At 37.5% G+C, this 15129-nt stretch overlaps 1 protein-coding gene across 1 annotated transcript; it reads right to left on the bottom strand.

Annotated features, from left to right (window-relative positions):
- Window positions 1–264: 264 nt before the first annotated feature.
- Window positions 265–9452, bottom strand: parm1 (prostate androgen-regulated mucin-like protein 1). The gene is made up of 4 exons (XM_053645562.1): window positions 9345–9452; window positions 6370–7095; window positions 1510–1588; window positions 265–1275 (listed from the first exon to the last, which is right to left on the bottom strand). Exons 1-4 carry the CDS (start codon window positions 9370–9372, stop codon window positions 1200–1202), a joined length of 909 nt encoding a protein of 302 aa, XP_053501537.1. The 5' UTR covers window positions 9373–9452; the 3' UTR covers window positions 265–1199.
- Window positions 9453–15129: the final 5677 nt, after the last annotated feature.

Raw genomic sequence — 15129 nt, 5'->3', positions numbered from 1 at the left:
GGGCTCTAATTACACCCTTGGTCATTTCCATATGTAATTGCATGCTACCCGTTAATACCTATTATTATTATCTTGACAAGCGAATAAAACTCTGATCTGTTCGTTATTTTAAAGGCGTAAAATGATTCTCGAATGCTGAGTAACACAGGCAACAGACTGCTGAATGTTCGGCGGGAAAATATAAGGTAAAGCTATGATTATGAGCAAGTTGAGAAAAGAACAATGAGAGGTAGCTGTTCTAGTTGGATTTCAGAGAGAAAGGTTGAGGAAATGAGGTTTAATTAATAAGGTACAGAAAATGTATTCAAAGTAACATATCAGAGATATACAAACATTAAAACACAGATAATATAATGATTGTAGATGGACAATATGGCCACACAATCATACTTGAAATCAAGTGTATCACATTATTTTGTTTCTCTTTTTTTGTTTGCCACCAGCAAAACAGTGGTTCCAAAGTAAAATACAATTTTAACATTTACAAAAATGTAATAGTTATCAAGAGGTCAGATGGACAAAGCAAACTATAATTCAACTGGTGAAAAGGTTTTGTTACTATAACTGTGACATTGGCCAGTGGTGTAGAAGTATTTACATCTGGGATACTTATACTGTATCATAACAATTTATTGCGATATCAATATAATATCATCCAACACTGACATTCTTGCTATCAATTAAAAGACTATTACCATAAGTCTTAAGTCAGTATTCAAAAGACTCTTCTGCTGCACTACTAGAAACCAAAACAATTCCTCATAGAAGACTTAAACCATGTTTGTAAATGTCCAAAATTATCTATAAATTAATATTAAAGTTATAAGAGAAACAATATTCCTCATTTCACTGAACTGTCATATACCTAAAGTTAAACAATAAAGACTTCCTTCTTTGTTCATATTTACCAAGGGTGCCAGTATTGTTGGAGGGCACTGTATATCTATCTACGATTTAATATTTAATACCTCAACTACCTTTAATCATATGTCACATAAAATTACTCATTTATAACAACATCACATTAACAGTGTTGCAGGCCTATGTAACTTGCTCAGATTATCAGATCATGAGTTCACTGAAAGCGCTTACGTTGATCATCAGGTTAGTCACTGTCTATTTGTTCAAAGCCACATCAGGCCAATCGTTCAAATCCTGCCCTCTGAAAAGGATCAATACTAGAACATCTTACATAGCAATTAGCCATCAAATATGGGGTTGAAGAAATTGCCCACTTGTTCTGTGTCATCCAGGAGACGGCCATAGGAAGGACGCCTGTCACACACACATAGGCACCACAGGTTAATCATTGACTTCATAACCCAGTTATTCCTTGTTCTCTAGCTATATATAGTACCAAGTCTTGATTTTATGACTTGCAAATGAATGCATAAAAATGTAATCAAAACTACACTACAGTAATAACAGGAACAAGTCAATACTACATTACATTATACCTAAACTTTCAATTATATGACCATTCAGGTTGAAACCACTTTATTTACTTACTTTATTTTGAAGTAATATGCTCCGCCCAGTAAAAATATCACAAGGACAATGAACCCAATGACGATGGCGGCGATGCTCACTGTGGAGGAAGCACAGTCTCTTAAATGGTCAACATTACTCCCAGTAGTACACACTGGTCAGTTACCAGGTTACACTTTTTAATTCATTAATTACAATACAAACACATAACTGGAGGATATTTGTTTCTTTTTTTGATATGGGTTTTACTCATTTTATATCACTCAAATCTGATTGGTCAGATTTTGTTGATTAATTTTCTGTAACAGCAGCTCTGACTATAGTGTTAACTGTAAGGCTAATTACAGGTTGATGATTATGATGATGATTATTATTACTACTACTACTACTACTAATAATAATAATAATAATAATAATAATAACAATAATAATAATAGCTCATTCTAATAAATTTACATCGCTTCTAATGTAAAAGTTAATTCATAGGGGCTTGTAGAGTGGACACTCCATGTAATTTAAGCCTAATAATAAACAGGTTTTTAAAAAACAATGTTATTTAGGAAAAATGCATAATTGTTACTCTGGTGAAGCTTTCCCTGAGAAAATGTTTGTTTAACATTTATGGAAGGAGTCTTTGTAACAGTCTTCAGGAACTTTTGGTTTCTCTGTAACATTAGAATCTGCATTTTTTTTTCTTAGCTTCAAGAGAGAAAAAAAGACAGGTGACACAACGACTGTTTATAGCCGCTATAACGTAAGTGTTAGCATGTGACATGCTGTTATTGGAAAATAATCAACTTTGGGTATCACATCAGGTCTTCGTTGATTAATTTCCTGTAACAGGATGCTTTCTCACTTGCAATATTTTCTTGTGAAAAATATTGAATGAGGACGTTGACACAAAAAGAGCACAAAGTACCAGTACTGTATATTGTTGTTGCAAAAAGGACTGTGACCTTTTATATTTAGGGCAAGGGTTAAAGAGTGAGGAATAATTTTTACACACTGTAAAAGTTGGACTTTGCACTTTTGAATGTTGGAAATGGATGAGTAAGTCTCCTATTTATTTTCCTATTTATTTACTTTTAAACTACAATAGAATTGTTCTAATTAGGTTGTTTAAACATTTGGGTTGTAAACAGAGGGAACATTTGGCAGTACAGCAAAGGGTTGATGTATAATATTTTACACAATCTATCATGAAGGCTGATCCAGTGTGACATACTGCAGCTATATTGAATCTGACCAGTAACAGTTATGGGATCTGTATTCTTCTTTTCATGGTCAGGTGAGTAAAGAAGTCAGTTTGATGTTTCCCTATATATATATATATATATATATATATATATAGAGAGAGAGAGAGAGAGAGAGAGAGAGAGAGATAAACATGATATTTTGTTCATAAAATTCACAAAAATACTCTGCTCTCATGGATATCAAACAATTGCAAATAAAACACAGGTTTATAAAATATATATATATATATCTTTGTGAACTATAGGTGTGCAATAATTATTGGCTATGAATTCATGTGAGAAAAATATATTTGAAGTATATTCCCACTGATATTTAAAAAAAATATATATATTACACCTGGGTGACTATGAACAGGAAACTCAACCATGACTTCCTGTTTCACAGGGGTATAAATATGAAGTAACACATAGGCCAAATCCCCTTAGTCATTCATAACAATGGGTAAGACCAAGTTGAGGAATGTGGACATTAGACACTAGATGCTTATTAACTTCCTTTTACTTAATGCTGACAAGACAGAAGTACTTCTACTAGGACCACATGTAACTAAAGGTAAGCTTTCTGATTACATAGTAACTCTGGATGGCCTTTCTGTTTCATCATGTTCAGCACTAAAAGAAATTGGTGTGATTATTGACTCCAGTCTTTCATTTGATGCTCATGTTGATAATATTACTAGGATAGCCTTCTTTCATCTCAGAAATGTTGCTAAGATAAGAAATATAATGTCACTACATGAAAATTAGTTCATGCTTTCGTCACCTCTAGTTTGGATTATTGTAATGCCTTACTGTCTGAATGTTCCAGTAGGAGCATAAACAAGCTCCAGTTAGTCCAGAATGCAGCTGCAAGAGTCCTCACTAGAACTAGAAGATATGACCACATCACCCCTATCGTATCCACAATGCATTGGCTCCCAGTAAAATTTTGCACTGATTATAGAATACTACTACTGACCTATAAAGCACTGAATGGTCTCGCACCACAGTACCTGAGCAAACTTTTGGTCTTTTATGATCTGCCACGCCTACTTAGATCAAAAGGTGCAGGCTATTTGTTGGTACCTCGAATAGTGAAGGCTACAGCAGGGGGAAGATCTTTCTCTTACAAAGCCCCACAGTTATGGAACTGCCTTCCAATTAGTGTTCGGGACTAAGACACAGTCTCAGTGTTTAAGTCCAGGCTGAAAACATATTTTTTAGCCAAACTTTTTGTGAATAGTTTTTTTTTCTTAGATAAGGGAGCAGATCTAGAGGGCTCATAGGCATAGAGTGTGGTGGTGAACTGGGATTTTTGAATGCTGTCGCCCCCATTTTCACACGTTCACCCTGGTTTGTTGACGGTGAAGTGGCTTTATGTCCCAGGGTGCCCTCATTTCTGTCTTGCGTTCTGGCTCTCCCTTTTAGTTATGCTGTCATAGCTAGTCTTGCCGGAGTCCCTGCTTGCACTCACACAAAGTACATTATCCTTAACCATTGCGGGACAATAAGCATACCTAATAATCTCTCCCTCTCTTTCCCTCTCCCGCTCTCCTTCTGTCGAGCTACACATGATACTCCTGAGATACCAGTGATCCTGACCCCTTCTGCTCTCCAGACCTGCCTGATCCATCCTGATGCCCTACTTCTGGTTGGAGTTCTCATCAGTTGGAAGTCACATGCTGCTGCTGAGGATGACCCCACATGCTGTAGCCTAAAGATAGATAAAGATCACTGGGATTGCTGAGGATGGTACCACTTGAAGACCATGGGGATGGCTTTGGACCTCAATTCATGTGAACAGTTATGCTTATGATGGCCAGGACTACAAATTGCTATTATACCCTCAGCACTGCAATTGCCACAAACAGTTTTGCACTGAAGTCTCCATCAGTGAACAGTGGAGTAGTTCAAAAAAACCGACTTCATGTAAAAACTGTAATGAATTTTCTTGGTTACACAACTGCAATATCTGAGCATGTCGTATTAGGACATTTATAGAAGGGATTTATTTATTTATAATTGCACTATCTTGTGTCACCCAGATGAGTCTGGTTCCTTTCAAGGTTTCTTCCTTATATCGTCTCGGGAGTTCTTCCTTGCCACCGTAGCTTCCGGCTTGCTTATTAGGGACAATTTCATAAATTTAAAATTTATATTCTGAATTCATATATTTCTGTAAAGTTGCTTTGAGACAATGTAAATTGTTAAAAGTGCTATACTTATAAAATTGTATGGAATTGAATTGAATGTGTGGCAAAAGGTTGTTGAGCTTCACAAAATGGGAAGTGGCTATAAGAAGATAACAGAAGCATTGAAAATGGCCATTTCCACCATCAGGGCAATAATTAAGAAGTTCCAGCCAACTGGAAATGTTATGAATCAACCTGGAATTGGACGTGTGTCTATATCGTCTCAACACACTGTGAAGACGATGGTTCGAGTGCCCAAAAAATCTCCAATTATCACAGCTGGAGAATTGCAGAAGTTAGTTGCGTCTTGGGGTCAGAAAGTCTCCGAAACTACAATCCGAAGCCATGTACATCACCACAAGTTGTTTAGAAGGGTTTCAAGAGAAAAGCCTCTACTCTTATCCAAAAACAAACTCAAGTGTCTTCAGTTTGACAGACACTACTGGAACCTCAAATGGGATCGGGTTCTATGGTCAGATGAAACCAAAATAGAGCTTTTTGGCAATAAACACCAGAGGTGGTTTTAGCGTACACAGAGCTATATGGAAAAGTACCTCATGCCCACGGTTAAATATGGTGGTGGCTATTTAATGTTTTGGGGCTGTTTTTCTGCCAGTGGACCTGGACATTTTGTTAGGATACATGGCATCATGAACTCTATCAAATATCAGAAGATATTAAATGAAAACCTGACTGCCTCTGTCAGAAAGCTTAAAATGGGCCGTGGTTGGATCTTCCAGCAGGACAATGATCCAAAACATACATCAAAATCAACACAATGGTTTACTGACCACAAAATCAAGGTCCTGCCATGGCCATCCCAGTCCTCTGACCTGAACCCCATAGAAAACCTGTGGGGTGAACTGAAGAGGAGAGTCCACCAGTTTGGACCTCGAAATTTGAAGGATCTGGAGAGATCCGGTATGGAGGAATGGTCTCAGATCCCTTGCCATGTATTCTCCAACTTCATCAGGCATTATAGGAGAAGACTCAGAGCTGTTATCTTGGCAAAGGGCAGTAACACAAAGTATTGACTAAAAGGGTGCCAATAATTGTTGCACACCTATATTTAACAAATATTTTTTTATAAACCTGTGTGTTGTTTGTAATTGTTTGATATCCATTAGAGTGGAGTATTTATTGTGAATTTTCTTAACAAATGATCAAATGGTTAAACAATAAAGACAATTTTTCACAGCCGTCTTTGCTCACATTTATTATATACGTAATAAATTCATCTCATTCGACCTTTGAGATCATAAGTTCTGACTGATTAAACTCATGAACTGATTGGTTAAATCATATCACACAGTTATCTGTGAAATATCAAAGTTACATGTAAAATAGCTTTTCCGTCTATAATCTTATTTTATTGCTATGACAAAAAAATTTCTGCCAATTCATCAAAGTACATGCACCAGATATGAAGCTGAGCAATTTAAAATATGTTTTACCTGAACTCAGGGCTTTGATGGGATTGGCAATGTTTGAGACTTTTGATGTACTGGTCTGCACTGTGGATGATATCGGTTTTCCTGTTGCATCTGATAGTGTTGTCCTCTGAATGGTTGGAGTGGGGGACGGCGGTTTCACTGAAGAAGTGATGGATGTTGAACTAGAACTGACTTTTGTTGAAGTTGAAGAAACAGCTGATGTTGACTGAAAGGTAAGGCTTTCTGTTGTCGTAATGGAGGTGGCATTGGTGGTGGTGTTGGTGGTATTGTTGCTGATGGTGATGGTGGAGTCCTGGTCGGTGGTGGTGCTGGCGTCTGTGGTGTTGTTGGTGGTGGTGTTGGTGATGGTGGTAGTGTTGCTGTTGGTGGTGGTGTTGCTGATGGTGGTAGTGGGGCTGTTGGTGGTGGTGGTGCTGGCGGCTGTGTTGGTGTTGGTGATAATGGGGCTGTTGGTGGTGGTCACATTTTCAGTTGTTTTGGTGGACGTTTCTGTCGACGTGCTTGGACTTATAGCCTGCGTGGTGTTTGATTCAACAGTTGTCGCCTTAGTGGTGTAGTTATTCGTGGTAGATGCTGAATCATTTGTGGTTTGAGTAGGGATGGAAGTAGAAGTTGTAATTGCAATAGAGGTTGCAGTGGATGCTTTTGTTGAGGTAGATGGTGTAAATGAGATTGTACTGGAAGTTGGTGGTAGATTTGTTACACATCCTACACTTAGCACCAGACCTTAATAGATGGAGATCATTAGAGTTACAGGAAATTATTTTGGATTGTGCAATTACAGTGACCTTTTTAAGATTAGTATATGTCATCCTGTATGAGATAATCCCAATAAAACTTTGGCCAAATTCAAACAGACTGTGATATGATGTGCACTACATGACAGATTATGTGTGAAGATTCTCTAATTAAAGACATGCAAGTAAATAAATATACTGCTGTACATTCTGCTTTTCTCATCAATCAACACGATCATGGGGTTTTCCCAGAAAATGTCAACAGTAACATTTTCAAAGTGAGCTTCATGTATAATAAGGATCTTTTTCTGTCCATCATCATGTTTCATTTACTGTATGTATCACCACTGCCACTACCGTATCTATAGCTGTCCTGTGAGTTTCGCATCATCCTATGCCCTTGTTGGATTGGTATCTTTGTATGATGTAACATGACAAGGCCCCTGTGCGCCAAACGAGCTCCATGAAGACATGGTTTGTCAAGGTTGGAGTGGAGGAACTGCACAGAGACCTGCACAGAGCTCTGACCTCAACCGCACAACTGTCCGTGACATAAAATAGAATTTACTCTATATTTTCATAATCGATTAATCAGCCGATTTTTTTTTTCAATTAATCGATTATATAGTACTTATAAGTATTTATGCATAATTTTTTTTTTATGGATGCACAAAAAAGCACTGATAATTAAACTACAGTCCTAAATAAATAATAAAATCTCCCTTTCACTGCACCTTATGGTTTCTGTTACTCACAACCTTTAGGCATCTTGTTAGGCATATTGCAAATATTATATATATATATATATATATATATATATATATATATATATATATATATATATATATATATATAATGCTCTTGTGGCTGAATGGTGGAATCCCCACAGCCACACTCCAAAATCTAGTGGAAAGCCTTTCCAGAAGAGTGGAGGTTATAACATGCTCAATGGGATGGGACGCTCAAAAAGCACGTATGAGTGTTACGGTCCATAAGGTGCACAGGTGTCCATAAATGTCTGGCCATATAGAGTATATCTACAAAAGCAAAGCTGTGCCAAACATTGTACAGAATAGTCTAAACCTGGCTTAACACCACAAAAAATATACTGTTCCAGCTCTATAGTTCTCAAAGTGGGGTGTGGGGACCCCAAAGGGTCTGTGAAACAGCCTGGTGTGATCCCAAAGAAGCACTTTTTAGTGCTTCAAACCAAGTATCAGGTTATAGTTGTAAGAATAATTAACTGTTAAATTGAACAGGTTTGGTCATAAACTCAATAACTTATAAACTAGTATAAGTAATATCAACATGAATTGAACTGCAATTTTAATAAAAAATAGAAAGCGCACTGATACAAAAGTTTCATATCTGCATTCTAACACTGTGTAACTTGTTTGGGTTTTGTAGGTTTAAATTTCAGGAATAATTCCAAAATGGCTCCAATATATATATATATATATATATATATATATATATATATATATATATATATATATATATATATATATATATAATGGTGCATTATTTTCCGAATGTGTCAGATATTTGAATAGCTGGATTACGTTAATACATTTAGGGTGAATATTGGTAAAGTTAAGAACACTTAAGCTTGATCCTGAGTGATGGAAATTTCTGACTGAGTTCATCCTTGTGAGTTAAGAGGGTTTTTTTTTTTTTCTTCAAACAAATTATGTCTATGCATTAATGTTTTGTTTTATATTAAGGTCTTTTACAAGCCAAATAAATCCTTATTAAATATGTGCATTAAATGATTGGCATCGGTCCTGATTTTTTTGCAGTAAAGAAACTGTTATAAAGGTTTTTCCAGTTGAACAGAATGACTTTTAAGCTTCTTATAAAGGCTTTCTGATAGATTACTAGTGGGGTGCTAGTAAACAGTGACAGGGGAAAAGTAGTATTTTCAACAGTCACACTTTAGCAATATTCAATGTAAACTGTTCTTGTTTAAACTGTTCTTATTTGCATTTTTTATTTATTTATTTATTTATTTTTTGAATCTATAATCACAAACTTATTAGTCAGTGAAAAAAGCCAATGCAATACCTTTTACCCAGAGTTCACTTTGAGTATTAATACTGTAGGCCTATAAATTGAGTCTAACATTTTACTATTCAATAAGCTCCAGACTGAAAGGTTCTCAGGGACAACTTTATACCCCAATGTTTTCCTTCTATAATAACTAATATCTTGTCGTTATTAAGGAAAACGCTCGCTTACCTGCTAAGAGACCAAACGAGAAGCGCATTTTTTCTGCTTTCGTTCTCGCGAGCTTGTGAACGCGTTGAGCTCGTGCGGTTTACTGAAGCCCGCGCGCACACATGAAGGAGGAAACCGTTACTGACGCACACAAGTCGTGGTTCCTGTTAACGCCGTAATCGACTGTTTTCCCTTTCTGACACGCCTTTCATCATGTAACTCTCCCCTTATCTACTGCACAGCACCATCTAATTATCTATAAAACCAGGTCACATACGTACATTCTCAGAACAAGGGAAGTAAACGGTAACATTCCCTGTCAGTGGGCTGGTCGCCTCAAGTGTACACATTTAGCACCATTAGTATCTTTTACTTTTAAAGCTTGACTTTTTTTTTTAAAATGCTTTTCTCTGAATTATGATCTATTTACGTATTTTTAAATCATTTTAAATACACAGAGATACAAGATACAAAAGTACCATCCGACTGACATGTAATTGTATAGTATAGTGTAGTAAAATATTTAGAACATGTTATTATATTATATAGGCTATATCTTGGTGCTGAAGGCTCTATACTTGACCAGCTATCAGCTGCCAAAACACGGCCCCACCTGGTTAAAAAAGGTAGTCCATAGGTCTATGGGCCTGGACTGGCCTGATAATGTTTTTAGCTTCTGTGTTTTAAAATTATATAGAGCAATACAATCAGGGCCATACTGACAACATGTGCCAGTGATATGTAATTCTTCATCCATCCATTTTCTATACCGCTTATCATACAGAGTCATGGGGAACCTGGAGCCTATCCTAGGAAGCATTGGGAACAATGCAGGGTACACCCTGGACAGGGTGCTAATCCATTGCAGAGCATAATCACATACACATACCCATTAATACACTATGGACACTTTGGACATGCCAATCAGCCTACCATGCATGTCTTTGGACTGTCGGAGGAAACCGAAGTACCCAGAGGAATCCCACGCAGAGAACATGCAAACTTCACACACACAGGGCAGCAGCAGGAATCATACCCCCAACCCTGGAGGTTTGAGGCCAACGTGCTAACCACAAAGCCACCATACGCCCATGTAATTCTTCATTAGAACTAAATTTCACAGGAATGGGATGAATACTTGCAATCACACCTTTTTAGTTTGTTATTTGAACACCTTTGGGATGAACTGGAACGCTGACTGCGCCCCAGGCCTCCTCGCCCAACATCAATACCCGACCTCACTAATGCTCTTGTGGCTGAATCTAGTTTAAAGCCTTCCCAGAATGGTGGAAGTTATTCTAATAGCAAAGGGGAACTAAATCTGGAATGAACAAGCACATACAGTATGAGCGTTATGGTCAGGTGTCCACATACTTTCGACCATATAGTATAATGTGCAGATAAATGCAGATAAATGATAATCACATTTAAGTGGAGTTCTGGATGTGTTATTGTCTGCTAAACTGATTTTATTTTGTCCCACTTAACATTAGATTAAGTGTAATGTGGCCTGACCCCTTAGATGAGTTTGACACAGATGGTGTACAGAGGCCCCAGTTTAGGATTAATATAATCAGTTTATAAGGAATCTGCAATCAGACCGAATTTATTTGGATTTGTTGAAAATCTTTATATGCAGACAGAAACAATCTACAAATGTGTTTTGCACACTGAGTATATGATCAATCATAAAACTTTGGGAAAATAAAACTTTTCAAAACATTTCTAGGGCTAATTTTTGCTGATTTATTTTTCCTTAAATTCCTAAAATATCAATGATCATCAAAACACACACTACACATTTTAATATATGATAAGTATGAACATGTCTAAATCACCTTTGGGTCTTAAGCAATTGTAGAACAAACAACTGATTGTCAGATACAATAACTTAAATGCTGTGAATACAATTAATGTGTTGTGGTACTGTGTTATGTTACTTCAGTCACCACAAGATGGAGGCAAAACAAAGTGTTTGACCAGGAACTTCAGTGCTGTGCATTTAGTATCAGTGCAGTATTCAGTTCTTCATCAGATATCAGTTTACCCTAAAAAGAAATTGCAAAAATGAAAGAAAGAAAAAAAAGTTGTTTCAAATGACAACATGCCAAGTATACCGTTGGCTTAGACATAATTGCTGACAGGTTAATCAAGCTTATTTAGTTGTCAGAGACTTCATATACCAAGGCGTTCATGTTAAATTGCAGCATGTGTTGTCAGAAATACTGCTCTGGCCTGACCTGCTTAGCGAGGTAATAAAAACAGCATCTACAACTCTACTGGAAACAGCAGCAAACATAAGGTTTATTTCCTGCATTATTATTATTTTTTTTAACTCTATAAGAACCAATAAGAGAGTTTACTTTTATTACTGATTTTGACAAATATGTACCTATTGATTAGTAGGTTGACAATTTGACAACTGAACCTGTTAATGTATAAGTGTAAGGAAGTAAATAAAAGAAAGTCAGAAGTCACTACTACTAAGGATACATTTATCAAACCACAGTTAAGAATAGAACAGTGCTTAATTCATTGTTTAAAAATGCACACGTTTGATGCACATATTTTAATTTTTAGTTTAAAGACTGAACCTAGGACGTCAACTTTGCTTAAAAGTAGGTTTGATGATAAGAACTTTCTCTTTTCTTTTTGTAGACAACAATAACTATGTAGACTTATTTCTGTGTAGCACAACAGTGTTATCTGTAAGATAAGGAATCCTGATGAAATGATAGGAATGTCTGGTGGTTTCGAGACACCTAGGCATTACACAACATTCCTCGGTACTGTGATTATGTCCTCAAGCATTCATATAATGAATCATAAAACTGCAAAATACATTTTATATTTCATAAAACTGCAAAAACAATTTTATATAATAATATAAAAACATTTTATAGTATAAAATATTCAGCAGTATATGCTGAAAATGTCAAAATTTTCCTTGATTTTGTTCTTCAGCATTATCCTCAGCTGTGTACTTTTTCTTGACATGACAGGAAATGGACAGAAGATTTTGAAAAAAGAAAGTGTTTTTGTAATAACATTTCAAAGAATCTAACAGACATTTGGCTTTTCTTTGTAGGTCACTGTAACACTGTAAAAGAAAAAGAATTATATGGTAGTGGTAAATCTCCCTAAAGACGAACATGCGCTGAATGGAAGATACATTTATACCTTAATTCAACACTGTAGATGTTCATTCAGAACAGATTTTGATTTATGTTTACAGAATTTAGCACGCATATGTACAGTATCTCACAAAAATAAGTACACCCCTCACATTCTTGTAAATATTTGATTATATCTTTTCAAGTGACAACACTGAAGAAATGACACTTTGCTACAATGTAAAGTAGTGAATGTACAGCTTGTGTAACAGTGTAAATTTGCTGTCCCCTCAAAATAACTCAACACACAGCCATTAATGTCTAAACCGCTGGCAACAAAAGTGAGTACACCCCTAAGTGAAAATGTCCAAATTGGGCCCAATTAGCCATTTTCCCTCCCTGGTGTCATGTGACTTGTTATTGTTACAAGGTTTCAGGTGTGAATGGGGAGCAGTTGTGTTAAATTTGGTGTCGTCTCTCTCACACTCCCTCATACTGGTCACTGGAAGTTCAACATGGCACCTCATGGCAAAGAACTCTCTGAGGATCTGAAAAAAGAATTGTTGCTCTACATAAAGATGGCCTAGGCTATAAGAAGATTGCCAAGACCCTGACACTGAGCTGCAGCACGGTGGCCAAGACCATACAGCGGTTTAACAGGACAGGTTCCACTCAGAACAGGCCTCGCCATGGTCGACCAAAGAAGTTGAGTGCACGTGCTCAGCGTCATATCCAGAGGTTGTGTTTGGGAAATAGATGTATGAGTGCTGCCAACATTGCTGCAGAGGTTGAAGGGGTGGGGGGTCAGCGTATCAGTGCTCAGACCATACGCCGCACACTGCATCAAATTGGTCTGCATGGCTGTCGTCCCAGAAGGAAGCCTCTTCTATAGATGATGCACAAGAAAGCCCACAAACAGTTTGCTGAAGACAAGCAGACTAAGGACATGGATTACAGGAACCATGTCCTGTGGTCTGATGAGACCAAGATAAACTTATTTGGTTCAAGTGTGTGTGGCAGCAACCAGGTGAGGAGTACAAAGACAAGTGTGTCTTGCCTACAGTCAAGCATGGTGGTGGGACTGTCATGGTCTGGGGCTGCATGAGTGCTGCCGGCACTGGGGAGCTACAGTTCATTGAGGGAACCATGAATGCCAACATGTACTGTGACATACTGAAGCAGAGCATGATCCCCTCCCTTTTTCCAGCATGATAACGACCCCAAACACACCTCCAAGACGACCACTACCTTGCTAAAGAAGCTGAGGGTGAAGGTGATGGACTGGCCAAGCATGTCTCCAGACCTAAACCCTATTGAGCATCTGTGGGGCATCCTCAAACGGAAGGTGGAGGAGCACAAGGTCTCTAACATCCACCAGCTCCATGATGTCGTCATGGAGGAGTGTAAGAGGACTCCAGTGGCAACCTGTGAAGCTCTGGTGAACTCCATGCCCAAGAGGGTTAAGGCAGTGCTGGAAAATAATGGTGGCCACACAAAATATTGACACTTTGGGCCTAATTTGGACATTTTCACTTAGGGGTGTATTCATTTTTGTTGCCAGCGGTTTAGACATTAACGGCTGTGTGTTGAGTTATTTTGAGGGGACAGCAAATTTACGCTGTTACACAAGCTGTACACTCACTACTTTACATTGTAGCAAAGTGTAATTTCTTCAGTGTTGTCACATGAAAAGATATAATCAAATATTTACAAAAATGTGAGGGGTGTACTCACTTTTGTGAGATACTGTGTGTGTGTATATATATATATATATCTATATATATATATATAGATATATATATATATATATATATATATATATATATATATGTGTGTGTGTGTGTGTGTGTGTGTGTGTGTGTGTGTGTATAGCTGAAATGTGAAGAGGTGGACCTTCTGCCTTTTTTCCACCCAAAGACAGCCAGAGACTTAGCTACTCTTAGAAAGAAGGGATAAAATCAAGAACCCTAAATAGTTAGTCAGTTTGTCTCTAAAGTTTCTAAGTAGAGTCTTATAGCTTCTTACGAGCATGGGTTACAATGAATGTCCCTTTAAGAAGCAAATAACCTTCAACAATGCAAAGAATCCAAGAAGAATCTTTATTTGGGTAGCTAATGAACAGGTGTCATGGAAACCACCGAGCTATTTTGAAGCCCAGGAATGATTTCATATTGAAATAATGTTGCACATGCTACTCATGTTCATATAAGGCAAAGTTTTATTACATCACATGGTCAGAAGGATGTGTGCAGCTGACCATAACACCTGCATGTGGACTTTGTTTTCACAAATTATGCCTTTGCAAGTTGTAGCATTAAGATTTCCCTTTTCCGGACCTTAGGGGTCTAGACAAAACTTGTTCCAGCATTACAATGCCCCTGCGCACAAAGCGAGGTCCATGAGGTTTGCCAAAGTTGGAGTGGAAGAACGTGAGTGGCCTGAACTCAGAGACCTGAACCCAACCCCACTGAACACCTTTGAGACGATTTGGACTATCAGTTTCTGACCTCATTAAAGGTTTTGTGTTTGTGAATGAGCACAAATCCCCACAACCACATTCCCAAATCTAGTGGAAAGCCAACTTAGAAGAAGGCTCTTAGAGCAGGAAAGGCAGGACCAGCTTGATATTAATGCCCATGGTTTTGGAATGAGGTAATCAAAGAGCACATAGCTGTGGTGTTCAGGTGTCCACA

The sequence above is a fragment of the Ictalurus furcatus genome, chromosome 16 (genome assembly GCF_023375685.1).
Source record: "Ictalurus furcatus strain D&B chromosome 16, Billie_1.0, whole genome shotgun sequence".
NCBI classification, from domain to species: Eukaryota; Metazoa; Chordata; class Actinopteri; order Siluriformes; family Ictaluridae; genus Ictalurus; species Ictalurus furcatus.
This window is presented reverse-complemented; position numbering and strand designations above follow the sequence as displayed.

Bases quoted from the DNA above. Each gene is read 5' to 3' on its own strand.
- parm1 (XM_053645562.1), bottom strand. From the start codon at position 9,372: ATGCGCTTCTCGTTTGGTCTCTTAGCAG. The intron at 1,589-6,369 runs GTAAAACATATT...CTTCCTCCACAG, and splicing joins CATCAAAGCCCTGAGTTCAG to TGAGCATCGCCGCCATCGTC. The intron at 1,276-1,509 runs GTAAGTAAATAA...TGTGTGTGACAG, and splicing joins GCATATTACTTCAAAATAAA to GCGTCCTTCCTATGGCCGTC.